The following is a 23,493-nucleotide window of genomic DNA, read 5'->3' as shown; positions in this document are numbered from 1 at the left end:
ACACACACTTTCCCCAACGTATTTCAAAGCAAGATACCCACATTAAATCAAGGTTTATTAAACAATTTATTTTGACAGATATAATCAAAAGGTAAGTTTAAATAACATATCAATGCTGTAAATACAATGAAGATAAACACACAAAAAATATAGTCTACTTTTACAACAGAACATTCAGACATGAACTGAACAAAAACAAACAAACAAAAAACCCCAGACTTGGCACATTACACAAAAAAATGAAATAAAGGCTCATAAACCTTGTGATTCAATTTACCCCACAGTGGTGCCAATGCAAGGGAGGTATGAACAGCCCTTATGGCTATTGAAGCAAAGCAGCCATCTCTTTCATACGCTAGAATTCAACAAAAATAGCCAGCATTGTAAACAGAATTTTGATCACCCCTTTCTATTCAACATCTGTGACCATGCTGTATGCTTCCTAGTATTCACTGTTTTGTCAAAACAGTGTTACATCACAACTGGGTACATCACTTGGAAATACATATAATTCTATTAACAATAAGTGCAAATTGTAGGAGAGATGCACAGTCGGGTTACCCAAACCAAGGTTCAAGCCCAATGTTTTTACTTAAGATCCAACCATTTAATATTTATCAAAACTGAATGCAAAGGACAATTTATCGGTGTATTGAAAAAGTGCACCCTTTCCAGAAATGGTACACCAAACAGCTATGCCATATTTGCTTCGTTTTCTCAAGACCACCAGTAGTACTATGCCAGTTCTTTCTTTTTGGCTGTTAGTGTGGCTGTACTTGATGTTGCCTTCATTTCACTTAAACACTTGTTTTTTTATTTATTTACAGCTACTCAGTTCATTTGTAAACACTGTCACTTTCACTTTCGACTATTTTAGAACATTTCAGCATACTTGCCCACAAAGGCCGTTTACAAGGGAGCTTCCAAAAGATGTAAATCAGTGTCTTAGACTATAAAACTTTGGTTTTTGCAGAATGAGCATTGGCTGCTTAATTGTGGGCTTGTCTTCAAATAATATGGCTTCACTTTCTGTTGATGGAAATCTCCTCTGATAGATCTGTGGGTATGCTTTCTGAAACTGGTGGGGGGAAAAAGATATACCAATTATTTAAACTGGAATTTCCTAGAGTAGGATCAGTACACCTGCCAATTTAGCAATTAAATGTTATCAGCTGACCAAAAAACTCACTACCTATTATTGGACAATAATGCAATGTTCCAGGAAGCTTGTCTGTCAATGACTAGAGCTAGGGCTTTCTTGGTTTTGGCCTCCACCTGGTGGAATGAGCTCTCAGACGACATCAGGGCCCTGCCAGAGCTTCCGCACGGCCTGCAAAAAGGAGCTCTTCCACAAGGCTTTTGGTGAAGACAAGTAAACAACCACCAACCATTATCCAGAAGCCCCATCAACTGCACCAACAGAGAACGTAACTGCAGTGCAGACAAACTAAATTGTTGATTGTTAAATTACACTTTCATTACAAGTTTTCAATGTTAAATGTTTATATTTGAATCAAGATATTAATTGTACTGTATTGCTTTATAAGAGTTACAATGTAAACTATCCTGAGCCAAAAGGGAGTGTGGTATATAAACATAAATAATATATGTTGGTTTTCCTTCTGAATGTCAGTATAGTGTTATTTGTTAGCAAGAGTATAGAGTCATCTGCCAGTAATGGCTGCTTGCCCATGTTGGCTTGATGCCTACTTACTATAAATGCAAGACTATTCAAATAATGACTGCTGTTACTATGCCTGTACTTTGACAATTGTTTAGGAACTGCAGTATGAGACTGGAAACAGGCTTGCGTCATGAGTGGAGACAAATATCAGCCCAGAAAACATCCCAGGGTAGGCATGACAGCCAGTGGCAGCGTGGTATAGTCATCAGAATTTTGTGCTAGGATCTGGGAGTTCCAATCCCCACTCTGCCACAGAAGCTTGTGGAGTGTCCTCGGGCCAGTCACACACTCTTAGGCTTCTTAGGGATGTGGCGAGAATGAAAGGGAGGGGAGGAGGAAACAGGCTTCGGTCATGAGTGGAGAGAAATATCGGGTATAATAAATGAAGTGAAGAAAATTAATCATCAAGGCAAGCAGCCCACCAGAGAAACATATTGGATACAAGTCTCAGGCTTCCCTATCAGTCTTACACATTTAAGTCTGATTCACCATAAGCTCAGGATAGCTTTCTGAGCATGCCCACAACCACACTGAGAATGTCAAACAGAAAGGGGCTATTTTCTTTGCCTATGATGGCTCTGATGCTTTCAGGCCAATGGAACAAAATTAGGCTCCCAATTCATTTTCACTGGATTTCTTTTCAGCTTTCCCATGGTCTCTGTTAATCTGGCTGTACCATTTAAGGGTGGTTTGGCTTTCAAGCTTCACTTCCACAGACAATGCAGAACAAGAGTAGGGTTTCTAAGAGACAAGACCTGACTTTAGAGATTTCCTACTAAAAAACTGGAGCAGAAACTACTAAAGATAGGATGAAGGGTGTTGTATTGTTTTAGACATTTTTGAAAGCAGCTGGTGAATGCTCTTCCAAACACCTTCAACATAAGAACTGTCAGGAGCTAAAAACTGAAAATAAAAACAAGTTGTTCCTTTGCCCATAAGTACATGGCTACTGGATGCAATGGCATTTTGTGCCCATCTCTATAATACGTTCTTTTTAAAGTACAAATCACTCTGTATGGTAAATTGCAAGTTAACAGAGCTGTCTGTATATGTAGAGACAGGTGTCTGAAACATAAAGCCTTTGCCTACTTTATTGCAAGCTTAATGCATTGCCAAAACTCTGTTTCTGAATTCTTCCCCTATCATCACTTAGATCTATTTGGTCAGATTTATTTAGTACATTTTGGTACCCTCACATTTACCACACTGGTGGTGCTCCACTAAGCTGCTGCAAGGGTGTTTGCGACAGGGCAGTTTGCCTTGCTGCTTCCTGCATACCCCATGGAGGACCTTTTACAGTGGCGCTGCCCTGGGCTGCTGACGGGTATTTGCAACAGGGCAGTTTGTCCTGCTGCTTCCTTTGTCCCCCATGGGGGAACTTTTTCATTGGCACACTCCATCTATCCCAGATTTCTGCCTCCAGATGAGGCAGCCAGGGTGGAAACGTTCTGCTGTGTGTGTGTGTGTGTGTCTGTGTGTGTGTGTAATGGGGGCTTTTTTTTGTTTAGGAAAGTGGTAGCGATACTAACGTTCCTAAATAAAAAGTGCCCATGCAGCACGGCGGCGCTGCACAACACAATGGAGTCAGCCAAGGTATATTTTTCCCCTTTTGGGACACTGTAGTCGGAGGAGGAGCCAGGCTTGGACAGCTCGAATCAACCCCTGATGCCCCATCCAAGGGCCTGTTGCTGCCCATGGCAAAAAAGAGATTGCAGATATATTTGCGAGCCCTTGCTGCAGGGCAATGGAGTGCCTGAATCAGGCCACGTCTAGGATGGACCCAATTCGTCACGGATGTCATTCAGAACTGGGAATCAGCCCCGCCACCGGACAAGCAGTAAGGTGGGGCTGATTCCCAGTGTGGAAAAGGTCCTTCTTTCTCCCAGGAGCTCAGGGTGATATACAGGTTCACCTCCTCCCGCATTTACATTCACAAAGAACCATGTGCGGTAGGTTAGACTGAGAGAATTAGTGGACAAGTTCAGTCACTAGGGTTAATGGCAAGATCAGATATGAATCTGTTTCTGCAGTCCTAATCTAATCACTATGAGGACCCTCAAGATTCTGTATCATGGGGAAGTAAAATGGAAACAGCAAACATTGCTGCACAACCCATTACAACAGGGAACCCTGGCATTATGTGGCAAGGGCTAGGACAATCACAACCAATATACAACCATCAGTCTTCTGATCTACATCAGTATTTGAATTTATATTTTTATCATCTAGAACAAAAAACAGTAATTCTGGAAGAGAAAGACAAGACAGACAGGAGCTGAGGAACTGGTGTATCTATTAAAATGTTTGACAAAATATCAGAAACATTTTAAAGCACTACATGGTCTGCATTTCTGCAAGAGAGTGTAGGGAGAGGGAGCAACAGCAATTTAGTGACTTAAACGCTTGTTTACAGCCAGGCTCCAGTCATAAGACTTGCTTAGGAAAGTCTGGGACAAGTGCAATTGTGTATAGCAGATCTTGGCAAGTTTCTCTGAACAAGGTTTTCTGCAAAAAGAACAGGAATCCTCTGTGCTAAGCTCTGCCAAAGTTGTTTCACTTTATCACAAAGCAGATTATAAATTATGTGCTACATGACTTTGAATAAACAGTTTAAAATGATATAGTTTACATCTCATGACAAGATATTCATGGTACAGTATTAACATTAATAAGTCCAGCTGCGAAAGAAGGAAGGAAAGAAAGAAAGCATAGCAAGTTCATTATGTTAAGAATGCAAGACTATACGCATGTATTTCCATGTAAATTCCACTGAACTAGGTGGGATTTATGTCCAAGGAAACAACAGGGTTTCAGCTTAGGCCAAAGAAATCAGATTTTAACTATTGCTTTATAGTGCCACCTAACCCAGAACATGAACAGCATAAGGTTTTGCAACAAGATCATCTCATGCTATCTTGTTTAGTAATGGTAGTATCATACTGAGGATGTCCCTGCATACTGCAGCTATGCTGCACAAGGGGTTTGTGGGGACAGAGCCCAGAGACACTGCCACCACTTCCTCCTACTGCAGTTAAGTCTTAGCCCCAGTGTAATACCAAGGCAAAAAGATGTGCTTCTTATGCTTTAAAAAGTACACACCAAGCCTTTGCAGTAGTTCAAAGGTGCTTCGTACCACAAGAATGATTAAAGTCTTATTTACAGATTATCAAAAGCTGGCCCCATGAAATAACAAAAAGATCCCACAGTCAACGGAAAGAGAACTTTCTCGCAGGCCCTCCTAAAGAACATGAGAGATGTTTGGACACCCACAGCTGTGGGTTTTCCAAACCAGATCTGATCAAAGGAACAAAACCTTTGCCTAGATCCTGTTTGGAACTTCTGCATGCACCAGGGGGATGGCTTGAATAATCCCCCTCTCCAAACTTTTGCTGGGGTTTCCCCAACTTTGAGACATTTTCCCTACATGACAGGGGAGATTAAAAGATTTGGTTACGGTCTCTCATTAGTAACCCCTTCAAATAATAAAAATCTCCAGCTTTCGTGTAATGCCTAAAAGATGCTAGTAGAATATTCTTCTGTTACCTGTTTAAGTTTTTTCTTCTTATCTTTAAGAGATAATTTCTGCTCCTTAATAATGCCTTCCAAGAGCTCTGCAACTGCAGCCTGAGAGGTATATACTTTTTGTTCATCAAATTCTTGAGTAGTTATCCTCTTGCAGTAGGAGTAAGTAGGAAATACAGCACTCAGATCTTCCCCAAAACATTCATTCTGTTGACCAACAAGGCAGCAGAGAAATCATTAGTATTTTGACCACAGAGAACCAGTAAAATTTAAGAAGTCAGTGTGAAGCCTCCAACTAAAATGTAAGCTCAGTGGGAACTCTCTGGACTTAAATAAAGCACAATTCTCATTAGTCTCTAATACTGCCATAACACTGGTCTATTTTACAGGGACTGACAGAATTTATGTAAAGCATCTGTTACAGCTGCAACGGAGCACTATAAAGTACTATCACTACATAAAAGTATACAGCATGGTTTGACAAGTTAAATCACTTAATAGTTTTCTTTTAAGTAATAACTATAGTTTCACACAAAAAGCTGGGCAGAATTAAGAAAAATGTTGGCTTTAGCTATGGATAATTCCAGGAGGGTATCCTATTGTAGCTACTTATTGGGTTAGTTTATGGTTGTAAGAAAAAACAGAAGTTCCGCAGCACTCTAAAAAAGTCAAAGACAGAATGCAACACAGAAATACTGAACTATAACTCATCAAGAAATTGAATAATCTGACCTCAACGGACACTTGGATCGCCTTACTCATTAACATTTTTAACTAAACAGGACAAACTTCTTAGAAATTCTGACTTTTCTTAACATCTTGTATTGTACTATTATTAATTCATCATCATTATTATTATATTATTATTATTTATTTATGTATAGCCCTTTACTGATGTTAGTATATTTTCTCATGCGTCCGTTGTGTTGATCCTACTTCTTTACAGCTTAACTGTACCACATGGGAGGCCGAAACCTCTGGTCTCTTCTCAACATCCATTAAGTCTAACAACCAAATATGTTCTAGTGCCTTACACAAGGAATTACACCTGAAAGATTTATGATAGGATTCACATCTGGCCTCTCTGCTTTAACTCCTCCTCTTTCTCCCCCCACTTCTGTGATTTGTTAAAATCTCCAAAATTATTTCCTTCCCATTTGCATCTGAAGAATTGATCACCAGCTTATGAAAGTTCATGATGGAACAGGCTGTGTTAATCTTTAAGGTGTCCCAGGACTTTGTTTTATTTTGTTTCTGTTCCTCTGTCATTAAAAGGAAGGTCACCCTTCAATGCAATGCATGCAGAATTACATTGTGAAAATTCATGTGCCCTGGAGAACAATGCTTCCACTAAGGACTTGTAATTATTTCTGGAACAGAATGCCTTTAAGGCCATTTCCTTTTAGAATGCATGGTCTGAAAACAAGGGAGATCAAAAGACTCTGCATTGAACATGACTTATACTGCCAGTAAGATAGGAACCTCAAGCCTATCTTACTGACATCTGTGGCAGTTTGATTGAAGAACTACAGAAAAAGGTTTCCATAACATCAGGATGCAGATCAAGCAAAGAGACTACTAAGTGATTAGATCCCCCAAGAGACAATTCAGCTAGCTAAGTTATGTGTCGTCACCATAAAAATCTGATCCTCCTAAGTAATAGTTTTAAACTTTATTTTAGGATTTGTTGTAATTGTATTACATTTAATGACCATACTGATTTAGTATCTTATTATTCTGTTTAGATATAACTTGGGCTGAATGCCTCTAATAAAGTTTGACTGACAGTCTAACAGATTCTGCTCTACTGCGTCACACCCAAACATTTGCTCTGTGGCACAGCAGGTTCCTAAAAATTCTTGATACAAAGACATATACAGACACAAGAAACAAAGTCTGGATTGTGCTGATACTTTCTCTTAGTTTTCAGGCAGTTATGTTGCTTCTGTGGTAAGTACAAAACTAATTCTGCTAAGCTGTAAACTCAACTGGTCAAAACCTAAGCATTGCATAGACATTTATTCAAGAAACATGTGGTACACCAGCCACCAAGCTATTACATCAATGGAAGCATCCTATGTAACTTTCATCAAGCAGCAAGGACTGTTGTTGAATCCTGTATTTTAAATATGACCCAAGAGTAGGTACTATCTCAGGAGAGAGAGGAAGAGGAAAAAAAAAGTTGTCAACAGCCTAGAGCAGTGGTCCCAACCCCCAGTCCGGGGACAGGTCCCGGTCCGTGGATCACTCAGTACCGGGCTGCGGCTCCTCCTTGTCCTCCTCCCCGGCTGCTGCCTTGGGGGCTGCCCTGCCACTCTGCCGCTGGCTCATCTTTGGTGTTCTCCAGCAGCTGCCATGGCTGGGGCTCCCCCTCGGCGTGGCACTGTGCACTGCTGCTGGCAGCACCCCCCAGCGGGTGGCGGGAAGTCAGGGGCACCGGCAGGAAAGCAAGTGGAGCAGGGGCTCAGGCGGTGGCGAAGTCCCTCGGCAAAAGACTACCCACCCCCAGGCCTCAGTAAAATTTTCAAGCATTGACCGGTCCCTGGTGATAAAAAGGTTGGGGGACCACTGACCTAGAGAACCAGTGACTCTAACTGACTAAATCTCACAGGGGCTTCTAGACAAAAAGCTTTAACCCTTTCCCACATTATCTCACCTGAGTAGTTTTTAAAGACTCTATGTGGTCTTGTACTGCAACTTGTAAATAAGTTGGGACTTGAAAAATATCTTGATGATGATCCATTAGAAAAGAAACTAATCTAGTGGCAAGCAGCTCATCAAGGTCTACTTCTTCTTCACAACGCAATACACATCGAGAAAACGTCTGTATCATCTGAAAACATGTAAACAGGCCATGTAACAAAGGGATTTCCATTAAATATGGATCTCACTGCAACACTTATTTAAAGCCCACCTTTCTCACTGAGACTCTGGGTGTAAAACAATGCATTCCAATAGCACCTGACATTAAAAACTGTTTTTCTTACATTAACCTCTTTTTCAGCAATACAATCTTCTTTCTATTTCTAAATGACATTATACAGCTGGAAAATGTAAAAATTACTTGCGGAGAGAAAGGAATCTCACCAAAGACCTTGTGCCCACTGCATCATGGAAGCGTGGCATATCAACGTTTTCACTCATTCGGGAGACCATGCGCATTAAAAGTTGAAGTTTTCTGCGGCTGGGTGGTGGAAGGAGCAAACAGCATACTTGCAGAGCTTCGATGGCTACTCTTTCTAAATGAGGTTGCAACAGACCTAGGGATTAAGGATTGGGGAAATGTGATAGACTATTATGAAAACAAAGGTGGTAATAACAAGTCTAATTTCTTTAGAATTTTTAAAATAAGCATCCCTCTTACAGTAAGTTAAATGTTTGCTCCCATCTTACAAAGTACAAATATGATAAACTAGATCAATATCACAGGCTGGACCAGAGAAGAAATACTTGTATTAGCATGCACAACAGAAGATATTGAGGCTTGCATTACAAAGTATTAGATTAACATGTTTCTTAACCTGCAGGCTACAGGCTCCTGTTTGATAAGCCTAGCAATTCAAACTCAAGCAGCAGTAAAAGAAAGCAGAAAAAGTTTAGTTGTTTTTTTTTTTAAATCATGCTCTGGAAAGCAATCTTACTTGATGTGCCAGTCAACATAAAAGAGGCAGGAGAAAATGCGTTTTCTGAAAGTTCTGTGGAACTTTTGCAGAGTCTCTTACGGATGACAGTATCAGTACATTGAGGCTCACTTCCTGTTTTAGCAGCCAATTTAGCAATACTTTGGTTTTTGTGGTTTTCTGGATGTGGTTTTCTGGATGTGATCTCTACAACTGGAGCACTGATGTCACACTGATTGGATTTGTTATTTGCACGTAAACTCTGAGACCTGGCAAGTTGCTTTGGCTGGTAGTTACCACTATGTAGTTCTTGCTCAGTATCACCTGATGCAGAAACTCTCTTGATGCCACCTGATTGTTTTTGATTAGTGTTACTAGAACAGAGATCCATCAAAGTGTCTGGTTTAGACTGTGAAGGAAGCAGCTGGTTTTCATTTTTTATGACTTGGGTGATGTGAACTCCAGCTTGAGAAAACGTTTTAAATCCATCTTTGCTAAGCACAGTTGTTGTGGTATCTGCGATCCCCTCCAAAGAGCAGCATCTTGCCTTAGGTTTGAGAGGAAGGGCTTGTTCATTTTTCAGTCTTGAAAGATTCTGGTAACTGCCACCCATTAGTTCATGGGCACTGCAACGTTTATGGGCCATATTATATCGCTGAAACTTTGCACCGTAACTGCTTTCAACTCTATACATCTTTTTAGAAAGAGTTCCAGAAGTCTCAGAGTCCTCTTTTTTGTCAGTACCCCGATGCAGCAAACTTAGCAGGAGACACTCAGTTGATTTGAAAGAGTTTAAACGTGGAGTTTTTGGAAGCTCCAAGCCATTCCGGGTACTGAGGTTTCCACAGGATCTATTTGGAATTGAGATGTAGCCGCACAAGACTATCAAAAAATGAAATACAAATTAAGATGCAAGTGGTGTGACAGGACAACAAACAAGCAACTGAATCAGAAAAGTTAACAAGGCAGAGATTTAAGTTTAGCATTAGTAAGAACACTTGCTCTATCAGAGGTCATTCCAAAACAAACATGCAACCAATAGCTGCCCTAATATGCAATGCTAAAGACAAACAGATCATTCTGTGATCAACAATCAGCACCTAGACTAGGATGCACTCAAACCAGAAGTTATTCGGATTTACAGTAGTTTACATGGATTACTTATGCTAAAATCCAGGTACAGTTTACCCTGAAAATCAGCCTGCAGTGATTAATGGTATTTTAATCCATCCTCTCAATTGCACATACGTTTTCAGTGCCACAGATAAATGCATACCTAAGATGTTCACAAACAGTTCATAGTACTCAAAGGTAAGCAAAGGTTCAGGGAGGCTAAGGAAGTAGTCAGCAACTGTTTTAAATACATCTCGTTCAAAGCCCATGTAAATTGGCTGGCTCATATCATTACTTCTAGGCCCTGAATGTAGAAGGGAAAAAAAAAGGATTTTTCTGTTAAAGAATTACAGTGTGAAATGTAAACACCATACAGAACCGCCTAGTATTGCTGCAGTACAAGTCTTATGTCACCTCTCATATGCACCAATGAAAATACTTCAGAAAGCATGAGATTTAACTACAATTGTGATGTCAAAATATATTTTAGTAATACAGAGAAGTAAAAATATTTTAAGAGACACGAAAATTTACTATTCCATTTATCTTCAGAAATAATATTAGTTGCTCTTATTTTCTTCTTACAAAGCGACATAGCCCTTATTGAATAATTTCCTTCCAAAGGCTTCCGTTAGTTACAGGCATGAAGATGTTAAAGAAGCCACAAAATATTTCCAACAGAAGACATTAGCTCTCAACTCAATACAAGTTAGCTTTCCTCATTAATGTTGTCAGTAAATAACATCAAATTCAACACACTGGCCTCTGATCTTCAGTGAGTTGGAGCCACCTACTTTTGCAGTCATCAAGTTCTCCCCCTTCTTACAGCCCCCATTCCACATGGTTTGTTCATGCAAGTCCTACAATCCCCAGCATAGCTTTTCTGAAGGGGACCCCTCCTCCTTTTTTCAGTCAAAAACTGGTAACGCCTCAGACTCAGCACCCTAAGTACAGCCACCTTTTCAACCAACTTTCTGCCTCCCTTAGAATGTCTTTTGCTCTTGATCCCTGTGAAGGTTTTGTTTTATGGCCTCCCTGTCATTTACTCTTTTTACTTCACTTCCCTATCTTCTCTGTCATTCTTTTCCTTGTCGTTCTTTGCCTCTTTCACATAGTTTCCTTCAATTATGCTGCTTTGAGGAGGGCTTGTGGTTCAAGAGCAGGGCTGATGGGTGGTATGCAAAATGTCATGGGTATCCCCAGTTAGTCTCCCAGATAACAGGTCCTGGGAAAGACTCTGCTTAGGACTCAGTAGGACCACTGCTTGTCAAATAGACAAAAGCTGAGTTAATTGCCTCAATGGCCTGATTTTGTACAAAAAAGCGTCAGAGAACGCTGCTTTCAGCCACCCTGTCTCTTCATATTCTGTTCCTTTGGCTCTTTTTTTTCTATGGCCTGTCCCTACTAACTTGTTTAGAAAATGTCTATGCTGCCTCTCCAATGATTTGCTTGAGGCAGTTTGTGAAGCAACACACTATAACAATCTAATCCTAAATAAAACCATCATTAAAATTCACCATGAAGCCACATTAGTGAAGATCATTTTAGGCTGTTAAAATGGTCTTTGGAGTGGAAGCAGACTGAAGAATGGTTAAATAATCTAATTTCTCTGTTAAAAATATTAAAAGAAATATTCTGGCACCTTCCTTTCTCTGCTCATTCTCTGGCAGCCAAGGATGATCCTGCTACCCTGGTAGGGACTCAGTCCCTGGACACCACACTTTCCTTACAGAACTCTCCTTGAAAGCTTACTGTTGGCTACTCCACTACCTCAGCAAAATTTTTGCAAAATTCTGGGCCTTAACAGCAACTCAGCCAAAGTTTTATTACAAAATCCAATAATTATACTATGAACTTCCTGTACAGAGATGGAAGGACTGGTGAGGAATAGAATCAACCACAGGTGCTCCTGTGACACCAGATGTGGAAGATAATGAGACAGCAAGTGAATGCATGCCAAACAGAAACAAAGGATCTTTAAACTAAGGTATAGAAACAGGATTGATTGATTGATAGAAACAGAATTGGGTAGTTAGTTGTGAAAAGGTGAGCATATGTCAGTAATAGGGGCTGGCATTTCTTTGAGAAATGCATTGCAAACAAAGTTCTAAATGTTACTATTGTGTGATACATATTAAGTAAAAAGCTGGAACGTATTGGATATTTCACTCAAAGTTATAGCAGGTAGTAAATTCCCATGATTACATGTTCCTAGTTGGAGCACTAAAAGTTATTTAGCAGATGTTTGAGCTGCTATCCAGGGAACATGCCCAATGCGGATTACAAAGTGTGCTTATAGAATTCATCACTGGGTAATGCAGCACTGACGGCTATATAAAGATCAGGCATAATCATGGAAGATCCATTTTTAGCAGTTATGGCTAACAAGGTAACACCCAAGCCCAGGGCTTTAATAAAGCAACAATTAATATTTGGATGATTTAATAGAAAGGTAGATTACCAGTCATGAAAGTGCTTGATATCAGGTACATCACCAGTATATGATGCACCCTGGCATTGTAATTGCATGACCATAGTTTTATTTGTATAATATTAGTCTTTCCATTATTATCTGGTCTATCTTGAAGTCTGAAATCTGTGCTCCAGAACAGAAGATTCTAACAGAAGTCACTAGTAGAGTATACTACAGTTCTGCAGAACAAAAATCAAGTTTTTGGCATTTCAAACAGTTGTCTAACTTACAGTTTGCTAAACACTTCATGGCAGACAGTACCCAATGCGGAAGGTCTTCTGCAGGAAAGAGGGGTGGGGAGGAAAGACATTTGTATTTGCATACTGTCATGAGTCCTAAGAAGTGTACTTTGATGCAGTGGTCCCCAACCCGCGGGCTGCGGCTCCTTCTTCCCTCCCCCCCCCCGAAGCAAGAAGCTCACCAGGTGACGAGCAAATCGGCCGCCAAATCGGCCGATTAGCTCGCGGCCTGGCAAGCTTCTTGTTTCGGGAGGGAAGAGAAGCTTGCCGAGTTTGTTTCTTGTTTGCACTGGGGCTGCCGCGTGTGCTCGGGCCCCTGGGCCGCCCTCTCCCCCCACTCGGCCGCAGCGGCCGAAAGCTTGCGGACCGCTGCTTTGATGTACTGGTTTTCTGGAGGCTGGTGCTTATCCCATGACTAGAAAATGCCTGGCCCATCTTTCCTACTGTGACACAAAACCTAGTGCTGTGGTACAGATTCACTAGCAGTCAGCAAGCTCCAGAAAGGCTGAGTCTCCGCCAACGATAGTGACCATGGGGGAACTTCCAGCATTGGCTGAGACAGTGGTGAATACACCATTGAGGCCCCATCTTAGCAGCTGAGTAATGGCTCAATCCAATATACAAGGGCACGAGGTGGGTGGAGTTTGGAAGGGGCTAGCTGGTCTATTTAAACTAAGCCAGTCCTGGGCCAAGGAGGATCAGCAGGGGGCTGCTCTTGGAGTGCAGGACTGCCCAGAGAGAAGGGAAGGCACTCCAAAACAGATCTGAGGAACTAGGGAAGTCCAAAGTGATGTGAATCTGCCTTCCCTCTGATTCTGAGGCCCAAGGAAGCTGACCAATGTTTGAATCCAGATAATTCCAAACCCCACCTGAGGGATGGAGGATACCTGCTTTCAGGTAAGCAGAGCAAGCCCCTCATCCCCCACTCTGGTATACATCACTGTCTAAAAAGAGCCTCTCTTTTAGCAATATCTTTCCTATAAACTCACCCGGCAGCCAATTTTTCCAAATTCCATTTAATGAAAGAATTTGTTTGCGTGGATGGAATGTCCTAGATACTTTGCCACATTTACTGTTTTGTTGTCATATGTTTTTGATGTATCAGCATTCCCCAGTCAGTTATATGAAAAAATTGAAATGTGATTGTGTAGAAGAGAAGCAACTGGTTAAAATGTTGAGTGAGAAAGTCTATCAACTATGTTTGGGATAGCCAAAATTTTGTTGGCCATTTTAAGAATAAATCTCTCATTGATGGAGACTGTTGGTATTAAATAAGGTACAACTGCTCTCATTTTATATGCCCTCTGAACTTTACTCATTATATTGAAGTCTGATGAATTTATTTTCTATGCCAATAAAGGTTTTCTGAATATGGTGTACAACGGGTCTCTCACTTGAATGGGAATTTGAACCTGTCACTATACAACAATGGCTTAGTTTAAAATGCAAGAAGGGCCACAAATACTAAATTTCAACTTTATCCTTGCATCTCCACCATTAGAAGACAGTCCTCAAGGATATTACCAAGAAGAGCTATCAAAACCATTGGCTCTTGGTTCCTATGAATGTTTTCTAGGATAGTTGCTCAAATAGAAAAGTTTTATTCTGAATTTTGGCTACATCGTAGAATAAAAGGATTTGAAATGCAACTTCAGAAGACTTACCTGATTTGTCTTGTAGAACAACAACACCACGTTTACTTGTATTTGTCATGTTGTACATGATATGCTGAGGAAATATTTGTGCTGGGTTCAAGAAACTTTCCAAGGATGGTACACCTAAAATAGTTTGCAAACTATAGGAAGAAAGAAGGGGCAGATAGTTTAGAAACTGAACAGAATACTTTGACAGCAACCTAGCACTACCGGGAAATAATTTCATCTTCCTTTATATTTGAGCAGTTCACAAAATGGCAAGCATTATGCTTTTACAGTGTGGTTTGTGATGTTGTTTATGAGTCAAACTCACTTTCTATTCTTTTGGAAGCTCCCCCCCCCCCAATAATGTACTACACCAGTACAGTCACCGTCTGATAGCTGGAACCTGACCGTCGATGGGTATTGGGCACACCAACACAGTGTGCAACATCACTTTTGGGGACAACTGGAAGTGACATCAAATGGTGCTGGTCATTTCTGGAAACTAGTAAAACCAGAGTTTCTGGTGACTCCTACAAGCAGTAGGACATAATGGGTTTCATCAGAAGTGATGTCACAAGATGCTGAAGAGTAATTGCACATTGTGATATTAATATTAGTAGACCCCTACAAATGTGGATATTATATGACCATTTTGGGATTGAACTACACAAAGCAAAATATTACGAGAGACACAGTTATTTTCTACAATTTCATCACCCAAAATACAATTAGAGAAGATTGAGTTATTAACATTACCAGCTTGAGACTTTTTTCTTCTGTTTATATTATGGCTGACGGTTACATAACTGTTACAGAGGGTAACCTGGCAACCTTGTTCACTACTCAAAATCTTCGTTACCACTACCATCACATGGAGGAAGAGTGGCCAAGTGACTCCACTCTAACTTCCAGCACATTGCCTACTACAAAATCAATTCTTCTTTAAAGTATGATTCTATATAGTGCTAAGCCTATTTATCTCATACAACTAAGAAGGCTTAGTAACAATAGAACACAACAAGAGAAATGTTAGAGAAAATGCAAATATTATCAAGGAAGCCAGAGATCTAGCAACTGAAAAGTACAGCAGCGGTTCTGTAAAGGATTACAGTCAACAAAAGTTGTTTTCTAATAAAGTCTTACCCATTCCAAAATACTCTATTTGTTTATGGCTTAGTAAGTTGTATTTATCTTTTTGTTGATGTTAGTTGCAACGTTGTGTCCGACCCATCGCAACCCCATGGACAATGTTCCTCCAGGCCTTCCTGTCCTCTACCATTACCCGGAGTCCATTTAAGCTTGCACCGGCTGCTTCAGTGACTCCATCCAACCACCTCATTCTCTGTCGTTCCCTTCTTCTTTTGCCCTCAATCGTTCCCAGCATTAGGCTCTTCTCCAGGGAGTCCTTCCTTCTCATGAGGTAGCCAAAGTATTTGAGTTTTATCTTCAGGATCTGGCCTTCTAAAGAGCAGTCCGGGCTGATCTCCTCCAGGACTGACTGGTTTGTTCGCCTTGCAGTCCAAGGGACTCTCAAGAGTCTTCTCCAGCACCAGAGTTCAAAAGCCTCAATTCTTTGACGCTCGGCCTTCCTTATGGTCCAACTTTCACAGCCATACATTGCAACTGGGAAGACCACAGCCTTGACTAAACACATTTTTGTTGGCAGGGTGATGTCTCTGCTTTTTAGGATGCTGTCTAAATTTGCCATAGCTTTCCTCCCCATGAGCAAGCGTCTTTTTCTTTGCTGCAGTCCCCATCTGCAGTGATTTTGGAGCCCAGGAAAATAAAATCTGTCACTCCCTCAATTTCTTCCCCATCTATTTGCCAGGAATTGAGAGGGCTGGATGCCATGATCATTGTTTTCTTGATGTTGAGTTTCAAGCCAACTTTTGCACTCTCCTCCTTCACCCACATCAATAGGCTCTTTAGTTCCTCTTCGCTTTCTGCCATTAGAGTCATATCATCTGTATATCTGAAGTTGTTGATATTTCTCCCTGCAATCTTAATCCCAATTTGTGACTCATCTAACCCCGCCTTTCTCATTATGTGATTCGCATACAAGTTAAATAGGCAATGCGACAGTATACAGTATCTTTAGAAACACAAATATTACTTGGTAAATACAGAAGTTCCACTCTTCAGTATAAGCATCTAGTATAAATTAGGGTTGTGCTATCAGAATGTTCTGAACATCCCAGGTTCATTACTGGGACACTACTATCTGAACCTCATACATTAATGGTTGGGGAATGATAGGAAAAAGGAAGATCTTATCAACTCACTGTATCAGAATGGTGCTTCTCCAAATTTCTTCTATGTCTGCTTGGCTTATTTTCTGGCTTTGTGCCATTTTGTCAGTATCCTCTTGTACAGCATCATTATTTAATTTTTCTACAATTTCCTACAAAAAAGCAATAATAATTGATACATAAATACATCCTCATGAGTTGGGAAAAAGACATTCAAGGCCCAATAATCCAGCCCACTGTAACCCAGAATACAATGGATGCTAGGATTTCCAGGTGGGGAAAGGAGAGATGGAAGGAAGTGAAGAAGTAAAGGTGATAGAGGGGGGAAGGAAAGAAAGAGGAGAAAGGAAGGAACGGGGTAAAGGAGTGGGGAAGAAAGGGCGTAGGACATGAAGAGTTCCTACTCAGAAATAAGAGATTGTACGACAAGTCAGAAGGGCAGTTTCTCTCACAGTGACTTTCAGTCAAACGAGTCTCAGTGTAATAATGAGTATTTCCTTCGGGATTTCAGGTTTACAACTTTCCCCCATATTGAATAAGGAATAGAAAGTACTTGCTGGATTTCAACTCCCATGGATTCTAGATCAACTCTTTCCCAACATAGGCCTTGGGAACACAGACTGAGATGTTTAGTTTAGAGTGATGACAACAAATACCTGAAAAATTCTGTACCAGAGCGCTTTTATTCTCCTTTAGTAGTTTCCTCACAGTAGTTCTAGCCTTTATCATTTTCTGACTGAATCATGGTTCTGACTGAATCATGGTTCAAATTTAGGAAGCTTCTACCTTGCAATCAACCCCATTTCTTCTCCCTGCTGGTCAAAGCTGAACATTCCTCATGCCACTTCTCTCTTGCTCACAAGCTACCCTTTAATGTTCCTGTCTAAATACACTTCTGTCAAGAGCAGGCAAAAGGAGGATAGTAGATGTTGGTTGGTAACTAGCAGGCTGGGTGAGGTCTTTCAGTGCGCCTGACTTAACTAGGAGACCACAAGTTGCTAGTATATGTGTATGTTAATAGCATGAGATTGGCTCATGCTGACATGCTTCACCAACTGTCTACTGGAACTGTATTACACCATTTAAGCCTTCCCTCCAAAAGGAATAATACTTGACTTACCAGTTGGTTATGTTTTTTAGGTGTGATCTTGGAGAAATGTGGCACCTTAATTGCACTGCCTGGCTCTTTAGGAGTAATATTTTTGTTCTCACGCAACGGCCACCGACTTGACAGACTTCTAACTGGAGAAGTTAATGGAAACCTGTAATGCAGAACACACAATAAATAATTACAATGTAATCTAGTTTTCATGAGCATCTTCAATTATCCTGCTCAAGAAGGATTTGCAAACAGATTTACACTTCTGGGTTTTCAAACATTTGGAGTCCTTTTTATCACTTCAGCATTTGCGATACTGAAAAGCACGGTGGTGTTTTAACATACCAGACAACAACAAAAGACAGAAGAAAATGGGATGGCAATGTAATAAGTAGATATGGTACAAAGTTGACAATTTTTATGAAGAGGGTATATAAATTGTTACAAGTAGGTACTGCAAAGTACACTGACAGGATATATAAAATGCATCCCACGTAGCACAAGTATGAAAGGAGGCGTACTATGTCATGTAACTGGAATCCTGGTCCTGTGGTATAGGTAAGTATTTAAAACCACATGCTATAAGGGAATGGAATTTATGAACAAAGGAGGCGTAGAATTCTCATGGTAGTCACGAACAATTGATATTTGCTTCAATCAATTTATTTTTAATATTTCATCAATGGGAATTTATACTACCTGTACAGATTACTGTTGTCTTCTAAGTTTTCTGAGCCCCATCTTCCTTTTATATCCTCAATCACATGATTTTTGAGAAACTTCCTTAAAAGTTGAACAGTTTGCTCCCTAGTAACTTCTAGACCAAAATTGTTATTATTTTTAAGTAATTCATGAAGCCAATCAGTTGCTTCAGCTGCAGTAAAACAATTGCCATATTTTTTAAAGTGTTGCCTGTGTTTTCTTCGTGGCATTCCCGCCCGAAAATATTTAGTAACTTCATTCCACTGCAAAACAAAAGAAATTTAGGATTTTAAAGAAAATCCCAAATACAGCATAAAAATCAATACAGATAATTTTACCTTGAAATAGGGTTCACGAGGCTATAAATTCAAAACTATATTCCTCCATCAACAACACATGCACAAACCATTGTGCTGTTATAAATAAAACACCACTGTGCTAGTTTAGAATCTCTTTTTCAAAAATAAAGATGCCTGTAACAGGCAAAGTTAAGGAGTGCTATGGGGTAACTGAACACCATGTCACAGGACTTCAATAATATTTTGGTCAAGATAAGTGAACCAACCACCAACCAGAGCCCAGAGGTCCATCCCACCAACTGCACCCACAGAAAAGGAACTAAACCACAGAACAGTAGAACTGAGTCAAATGTTCTATTGTTGAATGTTAAATTTTAAACTGTTTTATTTTAATACAAGTTCCTATTGCTAAAAGTGTTAATATATTCAAATCTTATTATATATTCAAATGCTTATTCAAATGCTTATATATTCAAATGCTTATTATATTGTACTATTTTAAGGAAGATTCCAATGTAAACTGCTCCAAGCTGCAAGGCCAGTATATAAATATAAAACAAATAAATAATATTATGTTAAAAAAGTGGCTGTGATCATGTCACTAGCTTTTCAATTCCTGTGGCTCCAAAACAAGCTAGTATTTTATTATGTGACAGCAATTCAACATGCAAGAGCCTCTTGTGGCGCAGAGTGGTAAGGCAGCAGTCTGAAGCTCTGCCCATGAGGCTGGGAGTTCGATCCCAGCAGCCGGCTCAAGGTTGACTCAGCCTTCCATCCTTCCGAGGTCGGTAAAATGAGTACCCAGCTTGCTGGGGGGTAAACGGTCATGACTGGGGAAGGCACTGGCAAACCACCCCGTATTGAGTCTGCCAAGAAAACGCTGGAGGGCGTCACCCCAAGGGTCAGACATGACTCGGTGCTTGCACAGGGGATACCTTTACCTTTACCTTTAATTCAACATGCTGCATAGTAAACACCCCATAACTACAATTATCATCCCTAACCAACCTGCCTATTGTTCACTGGTGATGTGAAATCATGGTCACATTAGTGTACTTAGCCACATTAGTGTACTTGGAGCTCCCACTGGGTATTCTTGTCTTCTTTTTAAAAGAAATGCACTTAAAGCAATCCCTCCATATTCACCAAGAACATACTCAGGAATTCTCAAGAAGGAACAAGTTAGCCCTAAAAATATCACTCCGGCCTGTAAGAAAAAGGTAATACACAACCACTTTCAAAATTAAGCCAAGGACCAGACAAATATTTCAATTACGTGTTACATGAATGCAATGAAACATCTTCTCAACACGTCTTCGCTGTATACTGTATATACAACGCTCCTGGGTGCTGGCGGCTGCTGTTCGACAATCACAGGCTAGAAGCGCTCATTTAAACGCACACTGAGGAAGAAGCTGCGGACGATCGCCAGTTTCCAGGTCATGAAGCAGATAACCCGCATTCCGCGTAAGCCACGTCCTTGTCCGAGCAGCACAAGCCCCCGCTACTCACCCACCCGCCCTCTCCCACTTGGGGAGCTCCTCCAGCCACGCGAGCCTCCTTGCGCCGCACAGCTGCGGTTTGACCGCGTCCCCGCACGGCGGCACCAAGGGCCGTCCCGATCCTCCCCCCTTACCAGCTTCGTGGCGCGAAAGGGGCCTGGAGTCACCAGCCGAGTCTCCATCGCACCACTGGGGGAGGAGGGGGGGGGGAAGGAGAAGAGAGAGGAAAGGCCGAACCGAGGCAGCTCCGCCGGCGCCACCAACGGCCGGCTGAGGGTTTGAACTGCGTCCGGCAGCTTCTGATTGGAGGAGGACGAGCCGCGTCATACAGCAGGGACTATCTCGCCGCGCTTATAAGGTGAAAAAGTTGGCGCGGGGAATTACAGAGAGCGAAGAGTGTGCGGGCTTGAGTGGTGTGGGTTGGAGTTAATGAGGAAAGGGCAAAGAATGGGCGTTTAGGAATGCTTTTTCAGTTCTATTAAAACGAACAAAGCTATTATTTCCCCGGGGATTAGTAGTTAAACGCAATAATTGGGTGTCGGTGCTTTGCCCATGGACTGGCTGTTTACTATAGTTCGTATACTGAGCGATGTATTTTTAGGACGTAACCGGATTGTAATCCAATTCAGACTCAGTTCCAAATGTCCACTGACTGTGGTGGTGGTCTGAGACTTATAGACATCTCAGTTTGGGAATGGTAGATCTATATTCAATTATTTAAATATGAAATAAAGTTTTAAAAAATGCCACCAACAATCTTTTTAAAATCAACTTATAATAGACTGAATCTTGGACAAAGAAAGAGGAGTCTGTGAGAGGAAAAATGTTACAAACTCCTTCATTGAGACAATATGAGTAAACCTTTCATTTGCAGTTGAAAGGAAATCCTCTCCCTATCTCTTTTTGTAATAATTTGGGCTGAAAGGAGCTAGAGTCCAGTAGTACCTTAAAGACTAGCAGCTCACTTCTTAGGCTGAACTGTAATTGGCCCAAGGTCATGGCTAAATGGGAATTCTAACTCTTGTCTTCCCAGTCTTAGACCAACACTATAACAACTACACTGCTTGCGTACTGGATAGTCAATATGAGTTTTCAAATGCGCCTTAGAATCCATGGTAAATCCACAGTAGATACTGGCTTTGCAGATAGCGTGACCTGAAATTATGGGAGCATTAGTTTGGTTGATATTGATTTGTTTGGTCCACCAACTTTATCTCCCATCTCCCACTTTCAGAGCTTAAAAAGTGACCATTCCTCCATTTCTTCTTTTCTAAAGCTGCAAATCCCAGCATATCAAAACCACTTTCCAGTATATTGTGTGTTTTGATGATCCACAGGCTAAAAAAAAATAAAGCTAGGCAGTGCTCCTGTATGGCAAGTAAATGTCCCAAACACCCCAGTGCAGTTAGCAGACTCTGTTGAAGTAGAGAATATTTGCACAGTTCAAGCCTAAGCTTTCATGATAAGCTTCATGATACTAACTGAAAGCCTCTGGAAAATCTTGGGGGGCTTGAGCCCTATTCTCCCTCCCAATTTATGCCCCTGGTGGTGGCAGCAGAGTGCGAGTGAGCAAAGAACTAGCTGGGATATACTAAAAGGAATGACAACAAGCCTTACGTTCTGCGGGTGAAAATCTGTTGGTCGTTCCCGGCCCTAGGGAAGCACGCCTGGCCTCGACCAGGGTCAAGGCTTTTTCGGTCCTGGCCCCTGCCTGGAGGAATGAGCTCCCGGGAGAGCTGCGGGCCCTGCGGGATCTTCCATCGTTCCGCAGGGCCTGCAAGACGGAGCTCTTCCGCCAGGTCTACGGTTGAGGCCAAGGCTAACACCTATGCCCCCCCGGGATCTGGGATCGGGATTGGGACTACTATCCCCCCCTCCACCTGTCAGTAGTGGGAGGGGAAGTGATTAGCCGATCTTGCCATGCTAGTTAACTAATAATGTCGAATTGTGGTTTTAATGGATTTTAATGGGGTTTTAAGATGTTGTAACCCGCCACGAGCCGCAAGGGAGTGGCGGGGAATAAATCGAATGATGATGATGATGATGATGATGATGATGATGATGATGATAAATGTCCATTGGGAACAAAGGGAGATGCTTGAAAGACCATTCAATATGGGAGCCAGGAGTGCCAACAGTGTGGGCTTCAGGGGAAAAAATTACAACACAGAAAACTTGCAATGAAAGTATGGAAGGGGACTGGAAGGACGGCCCACAGAGTGGAATGATAATCCATGGGACCAGATAAATGGATCCAGGACTGGTATGACTATCTCCAGAGTGATCCTTGGGACTACTGTGAGTGTATGGCCCAGTCCAGGGGTTGTCATTCCACTCTGGGAACTGGCATTCCAGTCCCAGAATAGTATGTCTGGTACCAGGTGCCTCCATTCCACTGTGTGGAATTCTCTTTGTAACCCCAGAACATTTATGGTACTCTCAGGGACAATCATTCTACCCTTGGGGCTGTTATTTCAGTCCCCAGAGCAGATCTTGGCTGCTTAAGCAGGGTCAACCCTGGTTAGTACTTGGATGGGAGACCACTAAGGAAGTTGATGGTTGCTATTCCAAGCAAGCAATGACAAACTACTTTTGTTTGCCTCTTGCTTTGAAATTCTCATGGGATCATAATATGTTGCCTGTGACTTGACAGCCCTTGTCACCAAAGAGACTCAGGGAATGTGTGTGGAAATTCACTGGTTCTTTTGAATGGAGATAGGAAGTCACAGGGCTGGCTTAAGCCTTTTTGCTGCTCCAAGCGCTTTCCTTTTGTGACTAAGGCAGGCTTCCAGAGGCAGTATCTCTATGGCTCTCCATAGACCTGAGCTAAGCAACACAAGTGTAAAGTGTAATTTACACTTCTTCCTGCCCTAGTCAGATGCAGCAGAATACAATTCATTAGGAAAATGCCAGCTTCTACTAAACATGTTTGAATTTCTTTTAAAAAGCAACGTATCCTTTCCAGTAGCCATTGGAAGAGAAATTCTAAGGTCATTAAGGAACAATGGATTCCAATAGTAATAGTAATTTCCTGTTATTTGCTTTAGTATATATCCACTTGTAAGTGGGCAGAGTACCACTTCTGGGTGAGCTTGCATGGCAGTGGGTTCTTAAAGCAAGTACCAAGTAGTTATGCATCCTGAGAGCTGTTGCTGGAATGGGTCTACTGGTTTATATGATTCAATTCATCTAAGCTTAAAAAAATAGTACTATGAATTTGGACCTTGGAATTTGAATTCAGACCTTGTTATTAGAACAGGGAAATGGCTACACAAGTCAATGGTGCTGGTGTTTCTTGAAAGAATAGTGTTGCAGTCATCATCCACTTGAGCTCTGACACCAGCCTTCTCC

At 41.3% G+C, this 23,493-nt stretch overlaps 1 protein-coding gene and 1 long non-coding RNA gene across 7 annotated transcripts in view; one reads left to right on the top strand and one right to left on the bottom strand.

The window, feature by feature from the left end:
• Positions 1-47: 47 nt before the first annotated feature.
• On the bottom strand, positions 48-20,411 carry DEPDC1 (DEP domain containing 1). 5 transcript variants are annotated; one of them, XM_077333369.1, is made up of 12 exons: positions 20,277-20,411; positions 18,339-18,604; positions 17,661-17,802; positions 16,574-16,692; positions 14,316-14,446; positions 12,643-12,690; positions 10,103-10,243; positions 8,848-9,708; positions 8,294-8,466; positions 7,863-8,039; positions 5,228-5,413; positions 48-1,078 (listed from the first exon to the last, which is right to left on the bottom strand). In XM_077333369.1, exons 1-12 carry the CDS (start codon positions 20,322-20,324, stop codon positions 938-940), a joined length of 2,433 nt encoding a protein of 810 aa, XP_077189484.1. In that variant the 5' UTR covers positions 20,325-20,411; the 3' UTR covers positions 48-937. The 5 variants fall into 5 exon arrangements, with proteins under 5 accessions (XP_077189484.1, XP_077189483.1, XP_077189485.1 ...); XM_077333368.1 differs by lacking the exon at positions 20,277-20,411 and adding an exon at positions 20,043-20,147; XM_077333370.1 differs by lacking the exon at positions 20,277-20,411 and adding an exon at positions 19,917-19,936.
• The window catches only part of LOC143835549 (uncharacterized), a 27,461-nt gene continuing 24,335 nt past the window's right edge, over positions 20,368-23,493 (top strand). Inside the window, exon 1 of one of the 2 annotated variants that reach the window (XR_013230210.1) lies at positions 20,368-20,500. This is a non-coding gene — a long non-coding RNA (uncharacterized LOC143835549). The remainder of the gene's footprint in view (positions 20,501-23,493) is intronic. The other variant, XR_013230211.1, reaches the window with a different exon arrangement.

The sequence above is a fragment of the Paroedura picta genome, chromosome 4 (assembly GCF_049243985.1).
Source record: "Paroedura picta isolate Pp20150507F chromosome 4, Ppicta_v3.0, whole genome shotgun sequence".
NCBI classification, from domain to species: Eukaryota; Metazoa; Chordata; class Lepidosauria; order Squamata; family Gekkonidae; genus Paroedura; species Paroedura picta.
This window is presented reverse-complemented; position numbering and strand designations above follow the sequence as displayed.